The sequence below is a fragment of the Vulpes lagopus genome, chromosome 7, assembly GCF_018345385.1.
Source record: "Vulpes lagopus strain Blue_001 chromosome 7, ASM1834538v1, whole genome shotgun sequence".
Lineage (NCBI taxonomy): Eukaryota > Metazoa > Chordata > Mammalia > Carnivora > Canidae > Vulpes > Vulpes lagopus.
In genome coordinates this window covers 9,596,303-9,617,252 of record NC_054830.1, presented here as the reverse complement: position 1 = coordinate 9,617,252, position 20,950 = coordinate 9,596,303, and the positions used below count along the sequence as shown (strand labels likewise).

At 48.8% G+C, this 20,950-nt stretch overlaps 1 protein-coding gene across 5 annotated transcripts; it reads left to right on the top strand.

Moving 5' to 3' along the window:
• Positions 1–17: 17 nt before the first annotated feature.
• Positions 18–20,275, top strand: BRME1 (break repair meiotic recombinase recruitment factor 1). 5 transcript variants are annotated; one of them, XM_041760469.1, is made up of 11 exons: positions 18–56; positions 351–414; positions 911–962; positions 4,887–5,061; positions 8,074–8,155; positions 8,390–8,500; positions 11,997–13,301; positions 16,742–16,852; positions 17,100–17,188; positions 19,173–19,265; positions 19,499–20,275. In XM_041760469.1, exons 3-11 carry the CDS (start codon positions 932–934, stop codon positions 19,647–19,649), a joined length of 2,148 nt encoding a protein of 715 aa, XP_041616403.1. In that variant the 5' UTR covers positions 18–56; positions 351–414; positions 911–931; the 3' UTR covers positions 19,650–20,275. The 5 variants fall into 5 exon arrangements, 4 of the variants coding, with proteins under 4 accessions (XP_041616403.1, XP_041616406.1, XP_041616405.1 ...); XM_041760471.1 differs by having other exon boundaries at positions 49–56; positions 351–376; XM_041760472.1 differs by lacking the exon at positions 11,997–13,301.
• The last annotated feature ends 675 nt before the right edge of the window (positions 20,276–20,950 follow it).

The window sequence follows — 20,950 nt, the reverse complement described above, 5'->3', positions numbered from 1 at the left end:
GCATGCGCACGGCGGTGCCGCGGGTTGCGCGGGAAAGAGGCGGAGCGCGCGTTCAGGTGTGAGGGGTGGTGACGGCCTCCGGGATCACGGTGTTCCGCGGCCACCTGTGGGTTCTGGCTTCCCCTGGAGGCCCTAGTCTGGGCATTCCACACTTTTAGGTGGCCGAGGTGGAGTTAGTGTGGGTCTGGACACCGGAGGTCGGGTCCACAGAGCTCGGGCTTCGGGCCTCGGGCCTTGCCGCCCTTCAGCTCCAGATCCCCGGCCGCCTGGGCTCCGTGAGGGCCAACTTTGCCTTTTATTTTCTCAAAAAATCCTAACGCAAATGATTTAATCTAATTGTTCCCCAACAGATTCAGGCACACCTACTCACTTCCTGGTAAGGACAGAAGGACCTTGACAACTTCGGTGGCCCAGGTCGGTTTGGGCTTGTCTGGCCCCCAGTGCCCTCAGGAGCCAGTCTGTGGGGAATCCTGCTTCCAGGGCCCCAGGCAACCCCCCCCCGGGGTTCCCTGAGCCTTTGAAGGGCCCCAGGTGGTTCCTTCCAGAATCCTCAGGTATCTCTGGAAAGGTCTCAGACCACAGCTGGGGAGGGGGCTTCACATAGCCTGTCCCAATTTAGCGACTGGAGCTGGGGTGGCCAGGGTTTCCTGGATGGGCAGATGGGCAGTTCCTTCTGCTCTCCACAGCGTGGAGAAGCTTTGAATTCTTACCCGGCCATGGCCCAGGGTGGCTGGGACTCCCCTAAATGTGTTCCCTCAGGGTCCAGCTTGTGGGCCCCCCCCCCCCCGCTCTGGGGCGGGCAGCCAGATGGGCAGAAGTGGGGTAAGGGTGGCTTCTGTCCCGAGCCATGGTCACTGGTCTGTACCCAGGGACAGGAACTACTTGTAATAATTTTGCTCATTGTTTTCAGATTTTTCCAGAAACAGATAAAATGAGTAAGAGGAAAAAGCTTCGGACTTCAGGTATTTAGAGCAAGTTGACACTGCTTTACTGCTGCATTTGGTTATAGGAGGAATGTAGTCTTATTTGTTGCAGAAATGCTGACATGACCACATCAAGCTGTTTGGGGGAAAAAGGGTGATTTAATACATGCTGGTAAGAAAATTATAAATTGTGCAAAGTGCATACAGTAAGAAGTGAAAGCTTTCTGGAGCTTCCTCCAGCCTCTAGTGGGATCCCATAGCCTAAGGCCAGAGGTGCACTCTCAGAGACCTTTGGATAGAGCTACAAGGTCTTTGACATGCTACAAGGCCATAGGGTGTGTGGTTAAGTGTTCCCTCTGGAACCAACACCCTGGCTTCATCTCAATTCTCTGGCTTGCCGCGTGATGGCAGATGACTCTGTATCTCAGTTTCCCCCTTCTGTAAGTAGAAGATAATAAAGCCACCTACCCTTTCCATTCAAACAATGATTCTCTACCTGGTTTGAGGAGGATTTTTTGCACCTCAGAGGAAGTTGGGAATGTTTAGAGATGTTTTCATTTCCACAAATAATGTATGGGGGTGGGGAGCTATTGGCATTTAGTGGCTTGAGGCCAAGGATGTGCTAATTCTTATAATGCACAGGACAGCGCCCACAATACAGAATGACCTGGCCCCAAATGTCAACAATACTGAGGTGGAGAACTCTACTCAATGTGGGTTAGTATTTGTAAAGCATGGAGGATAGACCACTGGTAGTACACAAGTGGCTGCTGCTGTTATGATTCTCCTCCCAGGCTTTAAAAAAAGCAAGCAAATTTTTCATTCTGAAATAACTTGGGGCTTAAAGAAGACCTGGAAAAAGAGTTCAGAGTTTTTGTATGTTTAAAGTTTTTATTTATTTATTTATTCATAAGAGACACAGAGAGAGGCAAAGACATAGGCAGAGGGAGGAGAAGCAGGCTCCCTATGGGGAGCCTGATGCAGGACTTGGTCTCAGGACCCCAGGCTCACGGCCTGAGCCGAAGACAGACGTTCAACCACTGAGCCACCCAAATTCAGTTCTTCTACCCTACCTCCAGCTTCCCCTAAGGTTAATATCCAGCACAACCACGGGACAATGATCAATCACAGGACAGCATAAAAAGCCAGGAAATGAACCTCAGTACACTACTTTTTCCAAACTTTTTTGGTATATGCACAAATACAGTGTTGTGTTGTTTTTTTGGTTTTTTGGGTTTTTTTTTTTTACTAGAAAATAGAAGCATCACACACACTAATCTTTAATCCCCATTTTTCACTTTATGGAATATCATGACCATCTTTACTTATTAATATACATGTACAATTTCCTCAGGGACAAAGTAAAACACCCAGCATTACATAGTATAGCTCTATAGCCCTCTCATTGTCGAAGATCATTTAAACTTCTTCAAAGTTCGGAAATGACTACTTACTGGTTAATGAGCTTATAGAGTAGCACTCATTTTTTCCCACAATGTGGGACAGAAAAATTAGCAATGGACTGAAAATGTTTTGTGTAGAGATGAGCAACAGACTGCTCGGAAACAGGAATTTCACTGACCTTGGAAGGGGAAGCTGGGGACAGCCAAGCCCACCCAACGTCAGGTCATTTGGGGCTTCTCTTGGCAGTGGGATCCCTAGCTCAGTGGACTGCAGGCTGGCCCAGGACAGCTGTTTCTGGTGTCCTGGAAGGGGTGGGGACAGAGAAAGACGATTCTGGCAGGTGGTGAAAGAAGCTCTTCCTTCCCAACATCTTTGGCCTTTGGTGTTGAACATAAGGTTCTTCCTTTAGTTTTTCTTAAATTAGTCCTGTGGGGACACATCACAGGAAGGAAATAAGAGGCTCTTCACTTCTGTTGATATTTTGTTTTTTATTTGGTGCACATGTCCGTTGGGTGAGCAGGGTGAGCTAATGTTTGGGCATCTTAAGAAACCAAATAAACAAAGCTGCTCAATTTTGCCTCTTGGCAGACCACAAGGTGGGAATGTGCTTGTATAAGAAACATTTCTTGGAGCCTTGCTCTGAGTGCAGCACTGAGGTGGACACCTAAGCAAGGTAGGGTGACAGGACAAGGATGAGATCAAAGGGTGCAACAGATTCAGTTCCTGCCCTCAAGACCCTCAGGGTCTAGTCAGGGGAGAAAGAAAAATGCTTCTCACTGAGAACACTAATCAAATTCGCAGCAGTAGGGTAAACTTCTAAACAAACACACCGTAATTTACAGAATCCAGACATTACATGAAAGTCAAAAAGTCATGGTGATCTACTGGGGGCACAGTCAAGTGAACGCTAATGAGGACCCTGGTGATCAGTGTTGGGGAGGGAGAGTTCATTAGGTGGGTTTACTTTAAGGTGTTTAAGGAGCTGAAGTTGGAAAGTGTGTACTTGACTGACCTTCAGAAAGATCAGGCCAGGGTCTGTTTGCCTTTTTGTTCTCACCGTGTGGTCAGAAGCACAGTACATAGTAAGTGCTCAACAAATGCTCAGATACACTTAAGTGTGCAGGTTCTGGAGCTGGACTGACTGGATCCCATGCCAGATTGCTTGGCCTCCATGTGCCTCAGCTTTTTTATCTATAATATGGGTGTAAAGGTGGGACCCTACCTTGAAGTTTTGTCATAAATGCCCAACTTCTCAAGACAGCGTCTGTCATGGAACTTACTAGATTCAACCCTTATCATTTGTTTTTTGAATGATTAGGTTGGGGCCAGGTTTGAGGAGGTCTTACAAGTTGGCCACCATTGGCAGTTTCTGTGTAAGGGGGTTGCCTTCATTCAGCAAATAGGTGTTAGGCTCTTAATTTTTTTTTTCACTGATAGGGAAGGTATTGCAGAGATACAAGGGACCAAGGGACAACTGGGACATCACTTTCCTAGCACTCTATAATTCTAGGGCCTAGTTTTCCCAGAACAGATAATCTGCAGGAATCACAGAAAACTAGAGTGGCACATAATTTAGTACTATCTGTGTTTCTGGTGGTGATCTCTGTTTTATATTTGTGTTTATTTAATCATTTGCCAAGTATTTGTTGAGCATCAGCAGTGCACTAGATGATCTTCTAGGCACTTGAGACTCAGCAGACAGTGATATAGGCCCCTCGTTGTATTGAGGGAGACAGAAAAAAAACAATACATCAGGTACTGGCAAAAAAACTGTGTAGTGGGGGCGCCTGGGTGGTTCAGTTGGTTAAATGTCCAACTTGATTTCCACTCAGGTCATGATCTCAATGTTGTGAGATTGAGCCCCTTGTCAGGCTCTGTGCTGGGTGTGGAGCCTGCTTAAGATTCTTTCTCCCTGGGGCACCTGGGTGGTTTAGTGGGTGAGTGTCTGTCTTTGACTCAGGCTGTGATCCCGGGGTCCTGGGATCAAGTCCCACATTGGGTTCCCCATAGGGAGCCTGCTTCTGCCTCTGCCTGTGTTTCTGCTTCTCTCTCTGTGTGTATCTCATGAATAAATAAATAAAATCTTTAAAAAAGAAAAAAAAAGATTCTTTCTCCTTTCCCTCCTCTCTTACTCTCCATCTTAAAAAAAAAAAAAAAAAGGCTGTGAAATGAATAAAACAGAGCATGGATCTAAAAGGGTGTGCTCTATAGAGAAGTCAGGGATGACCATTTGAGGTAACATTTGAGCTGAGACTCAAGGAAGCCAGTACACACCTCTCACCACCTTCCCAGGGAGACAGTTGGCTGAGCCAGGTCGTCTTGTATAGTTTGATGCTAGGCCAACTCAGGTAAAAAGCCTTTGAATGGCATGATCACCTAAGATCTTGGACAAGGTGCCATCCCATCTCTCTCTCCAGGCTAGAGTCAGAACAGGGGTTTCTACCCTTGGAATAAGCTTGCTCATTTCAAGCAGTGGCCCTGCCAGGTTTGGTTGTCAGCCATGGCAGTGCGTGCCCCCTGTATTTCCCATCCCTTTTTCTTTCTTTCTCTCTAAACCAGGAGGAGGAGTCCGTTCTCCAAAGGCCCCAAAGAACCCAAGGCTAGGAGACTCTGGCGGGCCCCAGCAGAGTTCTGAGCAGAGCTCTTTGTGTCTCCCTGAAGAGTCAGAAGGCAGATCAGGACCCGTTCCCTCTGCAGAGCAGAGAACAGAGGAACCAGTACAGGCACTCTCCAGGTAGGTGGCTTGGAACATTCCAGCAAGCCTCCCCACCAACAGTGGACATAGCACAGCAGCCCAGTAAACAGGATAAGGGGTGGTGGCCAACATGACCCATCTAACTCCATACCTCCCCCTTGGGGGTTCAGGGGCCCTCAGATTGCTTCTCAAAGTCTTCTTCCCCAGACTCTCCTCTTTAGCAAGAAAAAGTTTATATTTTAACCATAAGCAAGGAAAACCTTGGATTTTTCAAGGTCACTTAATAATAGAATGCGTCTTGTCCTGTCTACTGGTCAAATCCATGTTTATCCTGTATTCCCTCTTAACCAGGAAAAGACTGATGGAGTTGTGGGTCTGCAAAATAATAACCCATTGGGAGATAGCAATTATTATGTGCCAGATAGTGTACTAATAATAAACACTTTACACCTATCCGTTTGTTTAACCCTCATGGCACTGTGAGATTTTTATCCCCATGTCACAGGTGAGGACTCTGAGACTTGAAGAGATCAAATGACTTACTTGCCCAAGGCCATTGAGCTGGCACAGGGCAGGCTGGAGATCTGGCTGTGTCTGGCTCCTGTGTTCCTAACCACCATGGTTTCCTAGCTCCCATCTTCTTCTTCTTCTTCTTCTTCTTTTTTTTTTTTTTTTAGAAATATGTAATTAAGCACAGTGAGCTAAAAAGGAAGATCTGGAGAATAGTTTGTTCATGGGGTTAAACCACATGTAACTAGAGCAAAGTAGAAAGGGTTAGCAGGAGTTAGGAGAAGGAGGGCTCCTGCTACTAGAGTCTTCAGAGAAAGCCTCATGGATTGGTCTGCCAAATTTTCTGAATAAATTGGAGCACACGGTCTGACCAAAAGAACTTTTTGGGGATGAAAGGTATGTGATCTCAGATTATTTTAGTCTTAGAACTAAAGGCAGCACTGCTGTATGTGTGATAGGAAGAGGGGTCACATATCACACTTAAACCATTCTCCTGGGCGCACAGTATCACTGTGCTCCTCACTCCTGGAGAGGCTAACAGGGCTTAGGGGGTCCCAGGAACTTCCCATTTTGCTGTTTGAGTCCATAAGAGTAGTCAGAACCCACATAAGTGGGTTCCCACCCTCTTTTTTGTTTTTGTTTTTAAAATCTTTTTTTAAGGAACGCCTGGGTGGCTAAGCGGTTGAGCGTCTGCCTTCGGCTCAGGGGGTGATCTGGGTCCTGGGATAAAGTCTCACATCAGGCTCCCTGTGAGGAGTCTGCTTCTCCCTCTGCGCCTCTCTCTGTGTCTCTCATAAATGAATAAATAAAATCTTTTTTTAAAATACCATGTTCATAAAAAAAATACCATGTTCATAGAAGTATAACAGAAAAAAACAACAACATAAAGCAAACTTAACACATCTACGTTAAGAAATGAAATCTTAGCCAATACTTTAGAGGCCACCCAAACAACCCATTCCAATTAAAAATTTTCAAACAAACAAATAAATAAATAAAAAATAAAAATTTTCAAACAGACTCTTGGTATCACTATCTAGATGTATTCTGTCTCTATAAGCTCCCCAATACAACTTAAACCTGTTACTGTATCTTCAGGCTTTTTCCTCTTTCACTTCCAAAGTTGAAGTCTTGAAGTTTTAGTTCCAGATTTTAATCTTTTTTTTTTTTAACAACATACACATCTGCATTTATTTAGATATAACCATAAGTCTCACATGCTTTATAAAAAGACCTAATTTTTTTAGAGTAGTTTTAGGTTTACAGTAAATTTTTTTAAAGATTTTATTTATTTGAAAGAGACACATACAAAGAGCATGAGACAGAGAAGGCAAGCACGAGCAGGGGAAAGGGCAGAGGGAGAAGGAGAAGCAACCTCCCCATTGGACAGGGAGCCTGATACAGGGCTCAATCCCAGACACTTTGGTTTACAGTAATATTGGAGAGAAGGTATGGAGATTTCTCATACACTACTACGCATTATTGCCATCCCACCAGAGCAGTACATTTGTTACCAAGGATGAACTTGCAGTGACACATGCTAATCACCCACAATCCACAGTTCACTTTAGAGTTCATTCTGTGCTATATGTTCTTTTTTTTTTTTTAAGAGATCTTATTTATTTATTCATGATAGAGACAGAGAGAGAGAGAGGCAGAGACACAGGCAGAGGGAGAAGCAGGCTCCATACTAGGAGCCGGATGTGGGACTTGATCCCAGGACTCCAGGATCACGCCCTGGGCCAAAGGCAGGCGCTAAACCGCTGAGCCACCCAGGGATCCCTGTGCTGTATGTTCTGCGGGCTTGGGCAAAGGCAGAATAACACGTATCCACCATTATAATCTCATACAGAGTATTTTTGCTGCCTAAAGTTCCTGTATCCTGTCCATCCCTCCCTTCCCCACCCTGGAACCATCTTTTTATTGTCTTCATAGTTTTGCCTTTTCCAGAATGTTACAGAGTAGTAATCATACAGTGCTTTCAGACTGGCTTCAGAAATACTCATTTAAGTTTCCTCTTGGTCTTCTCATGGCTTGGTAATTCATTTCTTTAGTACTGAATAATATTCCATTGTCTGGGTGCACACAGTTTACTTATCAATTTACCCACTGAAGGCTGCCTCCATTGCTTCTGCATTTTGGCAATTACGAACTCACTTGCTTTTTTAGATACTGTGTTTTTTGTGTCTATAACTTCCTTTTCTCTGGAATTTGCAGAGTTGGGGGTAAGAGTGTCATTGCAAATGAGAATTCCTATTCTCATCTCAGGAGCCAATTCCTGAGATTATAAGGGTAAACTGCTGCCAGAGCAGACAGCTTGGATTTTAAGTGTGGGTCTTCACACCCTTCTTGGCAGCCAAGTGTCACCCTAGGCACACTGTTCCCCTTTTCCATCCTACCCTCTCTAAGCAGGTGCTCCAGGGCCTCCCTTACAGGAGGCTGAATACTACTTTGCCTTTGGATTCATCCTGTTTGTCTCACCACATGCACTGACAGCCTCCCAGGACTTCAGAACCTCCTGTTTTGTCTTTCTCCACCCAGCTCCCATGATGAGGAAGCAGGAGCTCCCTCCAGGCTCTTTGGGCAACCAGAAAAGGGGCTGGTTCCCTTTGCTCTTTCCCAGGTGAGCCTGTTTTATGGCCTCATGTATGAACCAATGACACTGCCTCCCTTAAGCTGGAGTTCTTGTCTCCATCACCAGCATGCTGACAGACTGGTAAGACTGTGGGCTGGGGACGGAGGGCAAGGGCTGCATTTGAGGCTGCCAGAAAGGAACTGGTTTGGCATTTGCTTTCTGAAACTTCATTCCTCCCCTTATCTTTATTGCTGTTTTGTTCTTGTTGTATCTGGTTCACAGAACTCGGCCAGGAGGTATGTCCCCCAGTTTGCAAAACTCAGGAAGACAGCAACAAGACAAGCAGAGCTGAAGGAAGAGGACCTTGGGAGTGGAGCCCCTAAAATCAGCCAGGTGAGCCCAGTAGACACAAGCTTCTTGGACCAGCCTTGGCAGCTGAGTTCAGCCTTGGTTTTCTTTGGCACTGGCTAGACCTGCACTCATCTAGATACCCCTTTTCAGTACACCATGCTACAGATGTCTGTGGAGCTCATGCTCATACAGGCCTGTATGGGGTGTTCAGGATAGCTGTGCTTGCAGCAAAATGGTCAAGGCTGCAGCCCTGTTCCCCAGGTTGTGTGAGAGTAGTAAAAGCACAGAAAACAGCCCACATTCTATCCCTGAACCTCTTTATTTCTTGGAAGCTTTTGTGTGGTTTGGGGCAAGGGGTGGGTCTTACAATGTATTCTCATCCTTTCCACTCTGAGCTCTGGGGGTGATGAAGTCTCTGGCAACAGAAGCCCCTACCAAAGTGAGTGGTGGACATTCCCAGCGGCCATGTTTATAATCATCCCAAATTGGGAACACCCAGATATCCTTCAGTGGGTGAATGGCTGGACACACCATGGAACACAACCTAGCAATAAGAGAGGATACAAACTAGTGATACACGCAACAATCTGGATGGATTTCCAGGGCATTATGTAGAGTGGAAAAAGCCAGTCCCAGAATGTTATACGCTGTAGGGTTCTATTTGCATAACATTATTGAAATGAGAAAATTATAGAAATGGTGGGTAGGTTAGTGGTTGCAGGGAGTTGGAGCAGGTGGGTAGGATGGGAGGGAGGCAAGTGTGGCTACACTTGGCAGCACAAGGGATCCTGTGTTGGAGATTTTCCATATCTTACCTGTTTGGTGGATGCACAACATCTACTGCAAGAGGACTGTATAGAACATCATACACATGTGTAAACAGGTATAAGTCAAACTAGAAAGCCAGATAAGTTCAGTGGACTTTATCAGTGTCAATATCTGGGTTGTGATATTATACTCGAGTTAGGCAAGATGTTACCAATGGAGAAAACTGAGTAAAGGGCATGAGGAATCTTCCCCATCGTTTCTCATAACTATATATAAATCTATGATGATCTCACTAAAAGGAGTTTGGGACACCTGGCCAGCTCAGTTGGTGGAGCATGCAACTGACTCTTGATCTTAGGTTTGTGAGTTCGAGCCCCATGTTGGGCATAGAGCTTACTTACAATAAAATTAACTAATAAGAGGGGTCGTAGCTTCACTTTTGACTGAAAATGTGCGGGAAGCACTATGTGTAACTCAGTGAGTGGTTGCCAGTGGCTTCACTGAAGCCAGATTGACAGGCTCTGACCTTCAGTGATCTGATATTTGCAGGGCAGACCCTCCTAGAAAGGTTGGGCCTGTTTGGTGTAGGGAGGTAACTGGCAGAGGTATGTCCCTCAGCAGTGATCCCTGTATGAAAGAGGCATGGGAAAGGGGACAGCTGCTGTCTCTAGAGTGCCCTTGGGTACAGACCTCAGTCCCTACCTATCAAATGTAATTATTTGTAGTCCAGTTTGAAGGGAGAGTTGATGGCATGGGTGTGAGGTGAAGGGAGGTGATGGGTTGACTCCAGGATTTGGGGCCTGAATAGCCTGAAGAATGGAGTTGCTGTAGTTGAGACAGGGAGCCTCTGAGGGCATACTCAGGAGCTGGTGTTGGTTGTGTAACATTGGAGGTGACCAGGAAGGAGATTTCCAGGTGGAAATGTCAGCTACTAGCATCGTGAGTTGGGGGAGATCCAGGTGCAGTGGCTCTGCAGGTTTAGGCCTCAGGGTCTGGATTGGACTGCCATCTACCTAAAGGACAGTATCATTCTACATACATCCCAGCCAGAAACCTCCTCTTTCCCACCCTATTATGGTCATCTCTATCTCCGTTAGTGACATTTCACTTCTTCCTCTTGCTCTTCTTTTTACCTTGAAATAAGTATAGATTCATAGAAATTTGCAAAAACGGCATGGACCCAAGTGTCCTTCAATAGATGAACAGATAAACAATGTGGCATATCCATACGATGGACTATTATTCAGTCTTAAAAAACAAAGACATTGGGCAGCCCTGGTGGCGCGGTGGTTTAGCACCGCCTGCAGCCCAATGTGTGATCCTGGAGACCTGGGGTCGAGATCCACGTCCGGCTCCCTACATGGAGCCTGCTTCTCCCTCCACCTGTGTCTCTGCCTTTCTCTCTCTGTGTGTCTCTCATGAATAATTAAATAAATAAAACCTTAAAAAAAAAAAACGAAGACATTCTGACACATGCTACAATATAAATGAACCTGGAGGATATTATGCTCAATGAAATAAGTCAGCCGGAGAAGGGTAGATACTATAGATTCCACTTATAGGAGGTCCCTAGAGGAGTCAGATCCATAGAGGCAAGGGGTCCTGGGTGTCTCAGTTGGTTAAGCATCTGACTCTTAATTTTGGTCATGATCTCAGGGCTGTGATATCAAGCCCTGAGTTGGGTTCTGTGTTGGAGCCTGCTTAAGATTCTCTCCCTCAAAAAAAAAAAAAGATTCTCTCCCTCTGGGACACCTGGGTGACTCAGTGGTTGAGCATCTGTCTGCCTTTGGCTCAGGTAGTGATCCCAGGGTCCTAGGATGAGTTCCACATCAGGCTCCCTGCAGGGAGCCTGCTTCTCCCTCTGCCTATGTCTCTGCCCCTCTCTCTGTGTCTATCATGAATAAATAAATAAAATCTTAAAAAAAAAAAAAAGATTTCAACTGCCTCTCCCCACCCCCACCATCAATATATGCTCTCTCGTACTCTCTCTCTCTCTCTCTCTAAAAAAAAAAATTTTTTTTTTATACAGGCAGAAAGTTGGTGGATGCCAGGGGCTGGGAGAGAGGGATAGGGAGTTGTTTAACAGGGACAGAATTTCAGTTTGGGAAGGTAAAAAGAGTTCTGGAGATGGATGGTGGCAATGTTTGCACAACAGTGTAAATGTACTTATACCACTGAGCTGTACACTTCAAGATGGTTAAGATGCTGAGTTTTACGTAACGTGTATTTTACCACAACTAAAAACAAAACAGTACAGAGAGGTCCGTGTGTGCTTTCCTCTAGTTTCCACCAGTGGTCACGTGTTCTAAAACTAGCATCCATTGCCAACACCAGGCAACTGACATGGGCACAATCCACAGGCCCCCTTGATTTTTGTATCCTTGTTCTAAGAGTCCCTGTGTGCCTGCTGGTGGTGGAAAGGAGCTGATGGAAGGAGAGATTCCTGTGCTTCTGGTTACCCCTCCAGCCCCTGGCTCTAACTATGCCCAGCACTGGTACTGAACCCTACTTGGGTACATCCTGTGCAGCATCTGAGATTTTGTACAGAGACAATTACAACTAGAAAAATCTTGGGGCACCTGAGTGGCTCTGTTGGTTAGGTGTTCGATTCTTGATCTCAATTTAGGTCTTGATCTCAGGGTTGTGAGTTCTAGCCCCACATTGGGCTCCACACTGGGCATGGTGCTTACTTAAAAAAAAAAAAAAAAAAAAAAAGCTTTAGAATGATTCCTTATTGAAAACTCAAAGCTGAGTCTTTTTCTCTCCACAGGAAACACCACTAGAGCCGAGTGCCCAGCAGGCCAGAAGGAATTCCTTCCTATGGGAGGAATCCCTAGGGCTTGTTCCCTGGGAGGCCAGGGAGCTGGATGCCCAGACTCAGGTAGACAGCACCCACCCTGAGCACAGAGACCAAAACCCCATGACACCTGTGCCTGGCAGTGGTGATCCTCAGCCCTCAACCTCCACTGATGCCTCTCCAGAATGGGAGACAGTGCCCTTGGCCTCCAAAAGGGCCCAGGATCACCTATTGGAGCAAGGAACCAGCACACCAGATGGTGAAAGCAGGGAAGGTTGTTGGGTTCTAGGCTATCATGGCCAGAAAGGGCTCCTGCTGAGCGGAGATGCTGAAGAGAAAGAGTCAGACCAAGGAGCACTTCAGGAAGCAAGTACCCAAGGGGGAGCAGAAGCTGACCTGCTTGAGAGGTGTCAAGAAGAAGGAGACAGTGTCCTAAGTTCCATTACTCAGGACACAGAGCCCAGATCTGCAGCCCAGGGCCTCTCTGACCCCTTACAGATGCCCAGCAAGACTGGCAGGGAAGCAGAACAGAGTTGTAGCAGTCCAAGACATTCCTCCCTTGGGACTGTTGTCATCACAGATGTGAGCACAGACCCCACTGAGCCAGAACAGAGGGCTCCAGAGGTGGCCGAGCCAGATGAACAGGCTAACACCAAGGCACCTACCTGTCCCAGTGGGAAGGCCCCTGATGGAGGGTGCAGTGGGGCCCTGCTCAGTTGCATGCCTCTCACTGGGGATACAGGATGTAGAGGGGAGGCAGGGTGGGAAGGCAAGCCCCCTGGCAACATCCTGGGGGGACCTGCAGCCTCCCAGGCTCTGGATCACAGCAGAAGAGAGCCCACAATAGGTGCTAGAGATTCCAGTCTTCTAGCCTCGGAAATGGACCCAGATGTTGATCTGACAAAGGTGCCTGGCCTGGATCAAGATGGGCTGGGAGGTGTGTGTATGCTGCCTTTGCTCTTGCAGCCTGCAGGTAAAAAAACAGCTGAGTTAAGTCACGAGAGCCCTGAACAAGACCTCGAGGGGTTCAGTCTATCTCTCGGAGCCTTTGTTCCACCACCAAACAGAGAAACAGTGAGTGGCCTTTCCCAGGAGGCCAGAGGCTGCCAGGACAGCATAGATGCCCCTGTGGCCCCCACAGGCTGGTCTGCATGCCCTCCTGGCTCTGTAGACCAGGCTGTTTTAGGGGAGTCTCTAGCTTTGGAACCTGACTTTGTGCCAGACAGCCAGATGCAGAAGGCCCTGGAAGCCCCTGACTTTGAAACCTCACATGAGCAGGTAAGAGTTTCCCCATGTTATAGCAGACCATCCCAGGATAGGTGTCACGTGGCCACAAACCTATCCCAAACTACCCATTAGGGTGTGTATGGGATTTGGGTACATGGCCATCTGTCTATATGGCATTCAGGTCTAGGGGAATGAGTTGCAGCTTTGGTGTGTATGGAGTCAGTGGTTTTCCAGAAAGAATAGATCTGCCTTTCTGTAAGGGGTCTGTCTGTGTGGGAGCTAAAGAGCCCCAGGCAGTGAAACGCCCGCATTCTGTCAGCCTGGGCAGAGTTGATGGAGGTCCTCCTTCCCTTGACCAGAGCCCCCAGGTTTACCCACCCTCTCCACACTTCAGGGCCTGGCCCTGGCTGGAGGTTTCTGAGAGATATAAAGAGGATGCCTGAAACCTTGAGGGGTAACTTGGAAAAAGCCAGCCATGTCAGAACTGGGCTTGGGGGCCAAGACTTCAATCCCCAGTTGGGAGAGACGTTTTGCCCATTTTGAGGGTCATTTCAAGGTTCTGATATGATTTTTTTTTTTTTCAAACATATACACAGAATTTTGCTTTCCTGCTAGAATTTGTAGGGACTTTGCTTCCTTCAGGGATCTGCCTGCCCAACATCATGTTCCCCAGCTACTGAGCCTATGCAGGCCATTGGTGTTCACCTGTCTGGGGAAGGTGGCAGCTTTGCTTTGGCCCCATCCCCAAGGGAGCACCACATCCCTGACCACTGGCACACCTGAGTCTGGGTTAAGTGCTTTGCAGTCACACCTTGGGAGGTAGGTGGTTCTCTTTCCACATACTGAGTGTAGTTAAGAAGCTGCAGGAGTTCAGGCACCTGCCCAAGGTGACACAGCTGCGAGGGAAGCAGGCTGGGTCTGCTCCCACGTTGGCCTGATTCTGCAGCTGTCCCTCAGTTGTCCTGTCTTGGAGCACAAAGCCTGACTTGCTTCACAAACAGTGACCTCTGTTTCTTTGGCTGTCCTGTTGAGATGTTTAAAAAATTAATTCAGTTACATGCTTATCAAGATCCTGCTCTACCAGGAGTTAACAGATTAGGCGTGGTCCCTGCCCCTATTCCCGTGAGGTTTGTGGTAGTACCATTCCCACCTGTCTTCCAGAGTGAGCATTTTGTAGCCTATCATTTTGGCACTTAAAGAGTCTTTTCATAGGACACGGACTTGAAACACAAGCATAGTGTTTCATCTGGTACCCAGCTGAAGAAAGCCAGCTGTTCCAGCCTTAGAGGGGAATGCTGCTGGGTTGGGCAAATATGGATCTCCAAGGCACCGCCTTCCCAAGGGAGGGTGAAGGGCCATTTTTTACCCTTGACAATGTTTACCTGCAAGGTGACTTCAGACCAAGCCCTCCCTGCCACATGTTGGCCCCCGGCTCCTGTGCCGCCCACTTCTCAATCACCAGATGAGCAACATGGAAAGCAAGTCACAGTGCAGTCCAGTCTTAGAGTTTGAACACAGTCACTGGGATAGTTAGGCATTCAGGTACTGACACAGTTGAAATATTGTAACTGAAGCCTCATCCCTTGAAAAATATATAAACTCCTCCTTTGGAAAGAAGAGCAGTCTGAGTTACCCCAGCCTCTGGCTGTTGGGTGTTGGCTAAAGGAGAAGCAGTTGGGATATTTAGTGGCATCCAGCGGGCAGAGGAGCAAGCCCCTCTTGAAAGGCTGCCAGTGACTTTGGGCTTTGAAAACACTAAGGAATCTGCAGTGCAGGGAACCAGCAAACAGCCGAGGTGGTCAGACCTGACAGGCTCTCCAGGGGTGGAGGTGCAGTCCTGACAAGGTTGCTGACGTCTGGGCACATTTTGTTTTGATATTGGGTGTTCCCGAACAAGTCAGGGCAACCTTAGCACAAGCAGGTTCCCACAGAAAGGTACCAGTTGGAGCCCAGCAGGAAGGCCAATGGACAGGGCCAATAGGCTACAGAATGCAGGTGGATGGAGACAGTGGCAGCAGCGGCTAATACAAATTATACAGCAGTGACCAGTTTCAAACCCAGGTCTCCACACAGGAAAGTACGGTGTTTTCTTCTTATAGTAGCTCCCTTAGGATGTGACACTCACCACAGGGCTGGTGGAGCATCTGTACACCGCATAAGTAATGTCATTTAAAAGGGGCACCTGACTGGCTCAGTTGGTTAAGCATCTGTCTTTGGCTCAGGTCATGATCTCAGGGTCCTGGGATGGAGCCCTGCATTGGGCTCCTGCTCAGTGGGGAGCCTGCTTCTCCCTTTCCCTCTGCCACTCCCCATGCTTGGGCTCTCTCGCGCACTCACTCCCTCTCAAATAAATAAAATCTTAAAAAAAAAAATTGGGTCCTACAGCAGTGGCCTCCAGCACATTCAGTACGAGGACTGCCCTTGTGTCAAACATTTACACAAATATTACACAATGCTGGTGGGAGCAGTGGTTGGAGTATTGGGAGGGAGAATGTGCCTCAGGGCCAAGAATGGCCCAGTGAGTAGGGTGATTATGTGATACTGAGTTATATTTTAAGCCACAGAATCACTTCTATGAAACAGTAGGCCAGATGCCTAGGAGATACTGTATTGTCTCTAGGAGTCTTCCAATTCAGCACTGCTGGCATTTGGGGCCAGATAGTTCTCTGTGGTGAGGCTGTCCTTGTGCTCTAGGGCATGAGCAGCATGCTCCCTCGCCCTCTTCCCACTGGATGCCAGTAGCACTCCGCCTACCCAAAGTGTGCTGACCAATGTAAAGTGCCTAGGGGTGATCATCCCCCAGTGAGAACCCTTGGGCTACAGGCAGTTCTTTATGTCTGTTCTTTGGATTCAGGGACAATTTGCAGCTGGAAGCTGTAGCTCAAGCCCTTTATCCCATTCCTCATCCCTGACAGGGAAGAGGGGCCCGCTTTTGAAAGGACATCTTTGGAACAGATCCCTTCTTCCTCTAGGACTTTGGTCTCCCCAGAAGAAGCCCTGGACTGGCCACTCTACCCCAGCTTGTCTCTTTTCAGAGTGACACATGTCACCTCCATGATTGAGCCTAACATTTTCCATGAAAATTAAACTGCTGGGGATCCCTGGGTGGCGCAGCGGTTTAGCGCCTGTCTTTGGCCCAGGGCGCGATCCTGGAGACCCGGGATTGAATCCCACGTTGGGCTCCCGGTGCATGGAGCCTGCTTCTCCCTCTGCCTGTGTCTCTGCCTCTTTCTCTCTCTCTCTCTGTGACTATCATAAATAAAAAAAAAAAAGAAAAAAAAATTAAACTGCTGTTACCATTTAGAAACTTAAACTTCTCTGGGTTACCTGGCCCTCTCCTCTATTAATTATAAAATTTTCCCTTACAATTTATTTGTAAAATCTGTCTCTGACACAAAACAGGTGACTTACCTGGCTGACCTCTTCTCAACATCAGATGCCCCACTTCACCCCAGTCACCGTCACTGAGAGTCTTCTCTGTACCTTTCTAGGTACTGCAAGATGAGCAGGAGACAGTGCCACGCCTCCGTCATCAGGAACAGAGCCATCGGCCAGCACAGATCAGCCCTTCAAAAAGAACAAGCTCGGCAGGGGACACCAGGGTCAGACCTAACGTTGCCCTGTCTGTTCCTTCTGAAGGGGGAGGGTGAGAGCAGCCCAGGCTAGTGGCCCCCAGGTTCAGCTGTCACAGCATCCTATCCCTTCCCTGCCCCACTTTTCTTCTGCAGGAGTCTACCTCTGTGTTCCTGGCATGGCCCAGGAGAATTAAAAGGTTCTCTGCATGACTCTTCTTACCCCGTGCAGGGCTCAGCCAGCTAGGCCATTCACATGTGTGTTCTCTCTTTATAGTTGTTTCCTACAGGGAGCAGGCTGGACTCTTGCTGGCCTGGCACAAGCCCACAAGCTGATGGAGGCCTTCTCACGGAGTTCCAGCTGAGGTAGGCAAGGGCTGGGAGGCTAACCCAGGGCTCTTGCCCCAGCAGCAGTCAGCCCTAAGTACCTGGGAGGGAAAAATGTCGCTGCTTTCCTGGCACTAGTGCCCCCACACTCCCCCTCACACCAGCCCTGCCTTTCCATCAGTAGGGGAGCTGAGCCCATCTTTAAAACTGTGCATGCCTCTGCTCCCTGCAAGTGGATAACTGAGGATCCTCAATCTATAGCTAAACGAGTCTCTCCCCAAGACTTCTGGGGTAGTACCCCCAGTTCCATAGGTTGTTTTAACATACTATGTGTGTTTTTCTGGAGAGAGGATCTAGAGCTTACCCCAAAAATCTGTGGAGGGGAAGGGGACCCAGACTGGGATAAAAACCACTGGCCCACGCTACCTTGGGGCCTATACCTACTCTGGCATCCAGAGGGCCCTTTGGAGTTCCTTACTTGGCTCTGCCCTGGGGCAGGCTGCTTTCTCTCCTTCCTGTAGGCCATGGAGAGAGAGAAAGAGAGAGAGAGTGTGTGTGTGTGTGTGTGTTGGGATTCTCTGTCTCCATCCCAGAGCCTCTCACAGTCTGTCACCTCCCTTTGTGTCCTTTCTCCCAGACCTACCAGCCATTAGCACTGGGCCACAATCCTCTCCTCTTACCTTGTACTTGAACTGGCCCCTCTGCAGAGGCTGCGGCTTATCGATTATTCATGGCCAAGTTTCTGTTTCTGTCTGGCAAGTGTGGAGGAGGGGTGAGGGACACAACCCTTGGCAGTTTGTCTCCTTTCTCTTTCTCCTCCTCCTCCTCCTCCTCAGGGTAGAGGGTGGCCATGTTTCCACCTCCTGCCCATGCATACATTTGTATGTAATACCTGTTGTACCACTTGTTGCCACACACATGCTCATGTACCCTGCATGGGGATCAGAAGCGGTTTAGTCAAAGTGGCCCTACTATTTGAGCAGAGAAGGGAGATTGATGTCTGAATCTCCAGTGGCCTCCGATGTGACCCACATGAATGTCTGGAAGCTTCTAGGCAGATCATGGATCCAGTTCAGTGGCCTGTGGCTGAGTGAGACATGCAGTGGCTAAGGCCAGGCTGGAATGCCATCTCAGGGCGACTGAAGTGGGTGGTGTAGAACTGGAGTTCCTGTAGTGACAGCCCAGAAGACACTGACAAGCTGGGGTGTCTGAAGATTTAGGAACAGCTGTTGCCCTGAGTCCAGGAGGGCATCCCTTTGCCCACATCCGCAGGCCACATGCATTAGATACAGTGGGTATGTGGTGCATCTACCTCTTCCATAGATACTAATACCATCCAGTGCCAGCTCTTCCAGGAACTGCTGTGGGCATGGGGGAGACAGTGTAGGACAAAACACAGGGCTTCCATCTGGTGGGGGTGGGAGGGTGAGAGACAAGCAAATTAGTCAGATGGTGGAGTGTTAAGAAAAAGACAGTGAGGAAGGGGTTAAAATTTTAACGTGGTGATCAGGGGAGGCCCCCCTCCCCCAACCAGGAGGAGACTTTTGGGAAAGAACATTCCAGGGCCCTCAGAAGTGCTCAGGGAACAGACAGGAATTCAGTGTGGCTGGAGCAGGGGGGGAAGGGGAGTGAGAGGGAGGGGATGGGGGTCTGGAGGTGCTGGCAGATGGTGCAGGGCTTTGAGGAGGGATGCTGGGCTGGGTTTCTATTTTCACAGCTGACCCCATCCCAGTGCTGAATGGTGGACAGGCTGTAGAGGCAGGCACTGGGGGCCAAGGAGGCTGTGGCAACTGTCCAGACGAGGACCGAGGTGGTGGGGAGAAGAGGCTGAATTCTGGGTGTGCATTTGATGGTACAGCCAGCTGGGTTGGCCATCAGGGCTCTGCCTCTGGTGGCTTCATAGCTGGAAAAGGTATTAATATCTGGAGAAGACAGCTCCAGGCCCAGCAGAAGCCCCCAGAACAGAGTTTGGCAGAGCTGTCCAGTGAGGTCAGATCTCCTGTCTTCCCTCTTTCCCTGCCAGGACCTGTGTAGAGATCAAGGCCTGTGAAGCCGCCAGGATGGAGGATGCAACAGACACCGTGCAAGGTCTTGTTGTTGAGCTCTCCAACCTGAAGTAAGCACTGGGCTGAGATCCACAGATGGATGGGGTGGGAGCCGTGGCAGAGGGGATGGTGGGGAGGGCCCAGTGCCTGCATTTGCCTGTGTGTGTGTCCACGGCCTGTGAGTATGCATGTGTGGGAGCTTACGTGGAAGCGTGAGCAGGCACTCATGCCTGAATATGAGGTGTGGTCCCCACTCTGGGCATCTGGTGGAGCGCACACAGCAAATGTTGACACTTCCACACAGCCGGCTGATCATGAGCGCCCACCGGGACCTGGAGGCCTTCAAGCGCCTCAGCTACCGGAAGGCAAGGCTGGCAGGGAAAGGCCCAGCACCCTACACATCAAAGGGAGCTGGGAATCTCCCTCCGGAGGAGCGATCCTGGAGGGATTTGTAGATTACTTCCAGACCACCTCAGGAGCGCCTTGTGTGTGCACATGTGCACAAGCTTGCAGCGCCTGTGCGTGTTTCCTCTGCTCTGGCCCCCGGAAGTGCTGCTGCTAAACAGCTGGAAACAATCCCCTGGCAGACCCCGGAAAGCCTGCAGGGCCCTGTCTGCCCCCTGGTTTACCCTATAAGATGCTCCAGCAGGTCCTAGTGGGCCCCAGAAACCTCCCCTCAGATGACCCGGAAGTCATCTTGCCATGGGAAACATCAGAGGCCAGGCCCATATCTACAGCCTCCCTTGAGAGTCAGTAAGGGACGGAACTTGCTCCTCCCTGAGGCTGCAGCAGAGGTCAGAGGCAGAAGGCTGGAGGCAGGCAGCAGGAGGCCAGCCATGCCCCCCACCCTCCGGAAGCCAGCTGCTTCTGAGCAGAGCCCAGAGCCACCCAGATGTTTATCTAGATTTGCAAATTTCATTCTTTAGCTCAGGTTATAGGAGGTTCAGAATTTGTTTCTTTACTGGAGGAGAAAAGGGCTCCCTTTGTTGATGGTACCTTTGTTTTTCTCCGGATTTCCATTTTATTTCTTTTGGTTAGACCATTAATAAATGATTCCCTAGTGTGGATCTGTGACCTGCTACTTGGGTTTGACGTATTTTCAGTTCCTTAATGTTCTACCCACAAACCTCCCTAACCACTTCTTTCTCCTTTTACTTCTCATCCTCCCCAGGAAAGCAGGTTGGGCTACCGCAGGGCCCTGTGAATCAAGGGGTCCCCACAAGTTACTGAATGTGTCAGTCTCCAGGAGTGGGTCGCTGTGTGTATGCACACATGTACGCATCCAAGCACAGACACCCCCGTATCTGTGGAGCAGCAAGCCCACTGAGGGATCATAGCCAATCACCCAGCTGGAGAGTTGACAGGTTTGCGCTCAGTGCTCAGATGGGCTCAGGTGACCTTACCCATCCTCCAAGGCACAAACTGCTTCTAGGCCTTAGATCCGAAAGAGGCACTGGGGGGGGGGGGGGGTGAGGGGATTGTTACTGATAAACAGCTAGTGCCTGCAGGGTGCTGAGGGCCAGGCTTACACAACCCTGATGATGTTGTCATAAGCTGGTGCTGCTGTCAAACCCATTTTACAGAACATCATGCTTCAATTACATTGGTCACCAAAAGGTTGGCCAGACCTGAGACTTTCTTGGTCCTTTGGCCTATGACTCCTACACCCCAATTCCTAGGATCAAGGCAGAGGCCCCCTCCCACTGTCTTCTTAAACCCCGGGAAATCCCATGTTGGAGGGGGGCAAGGCAGGATC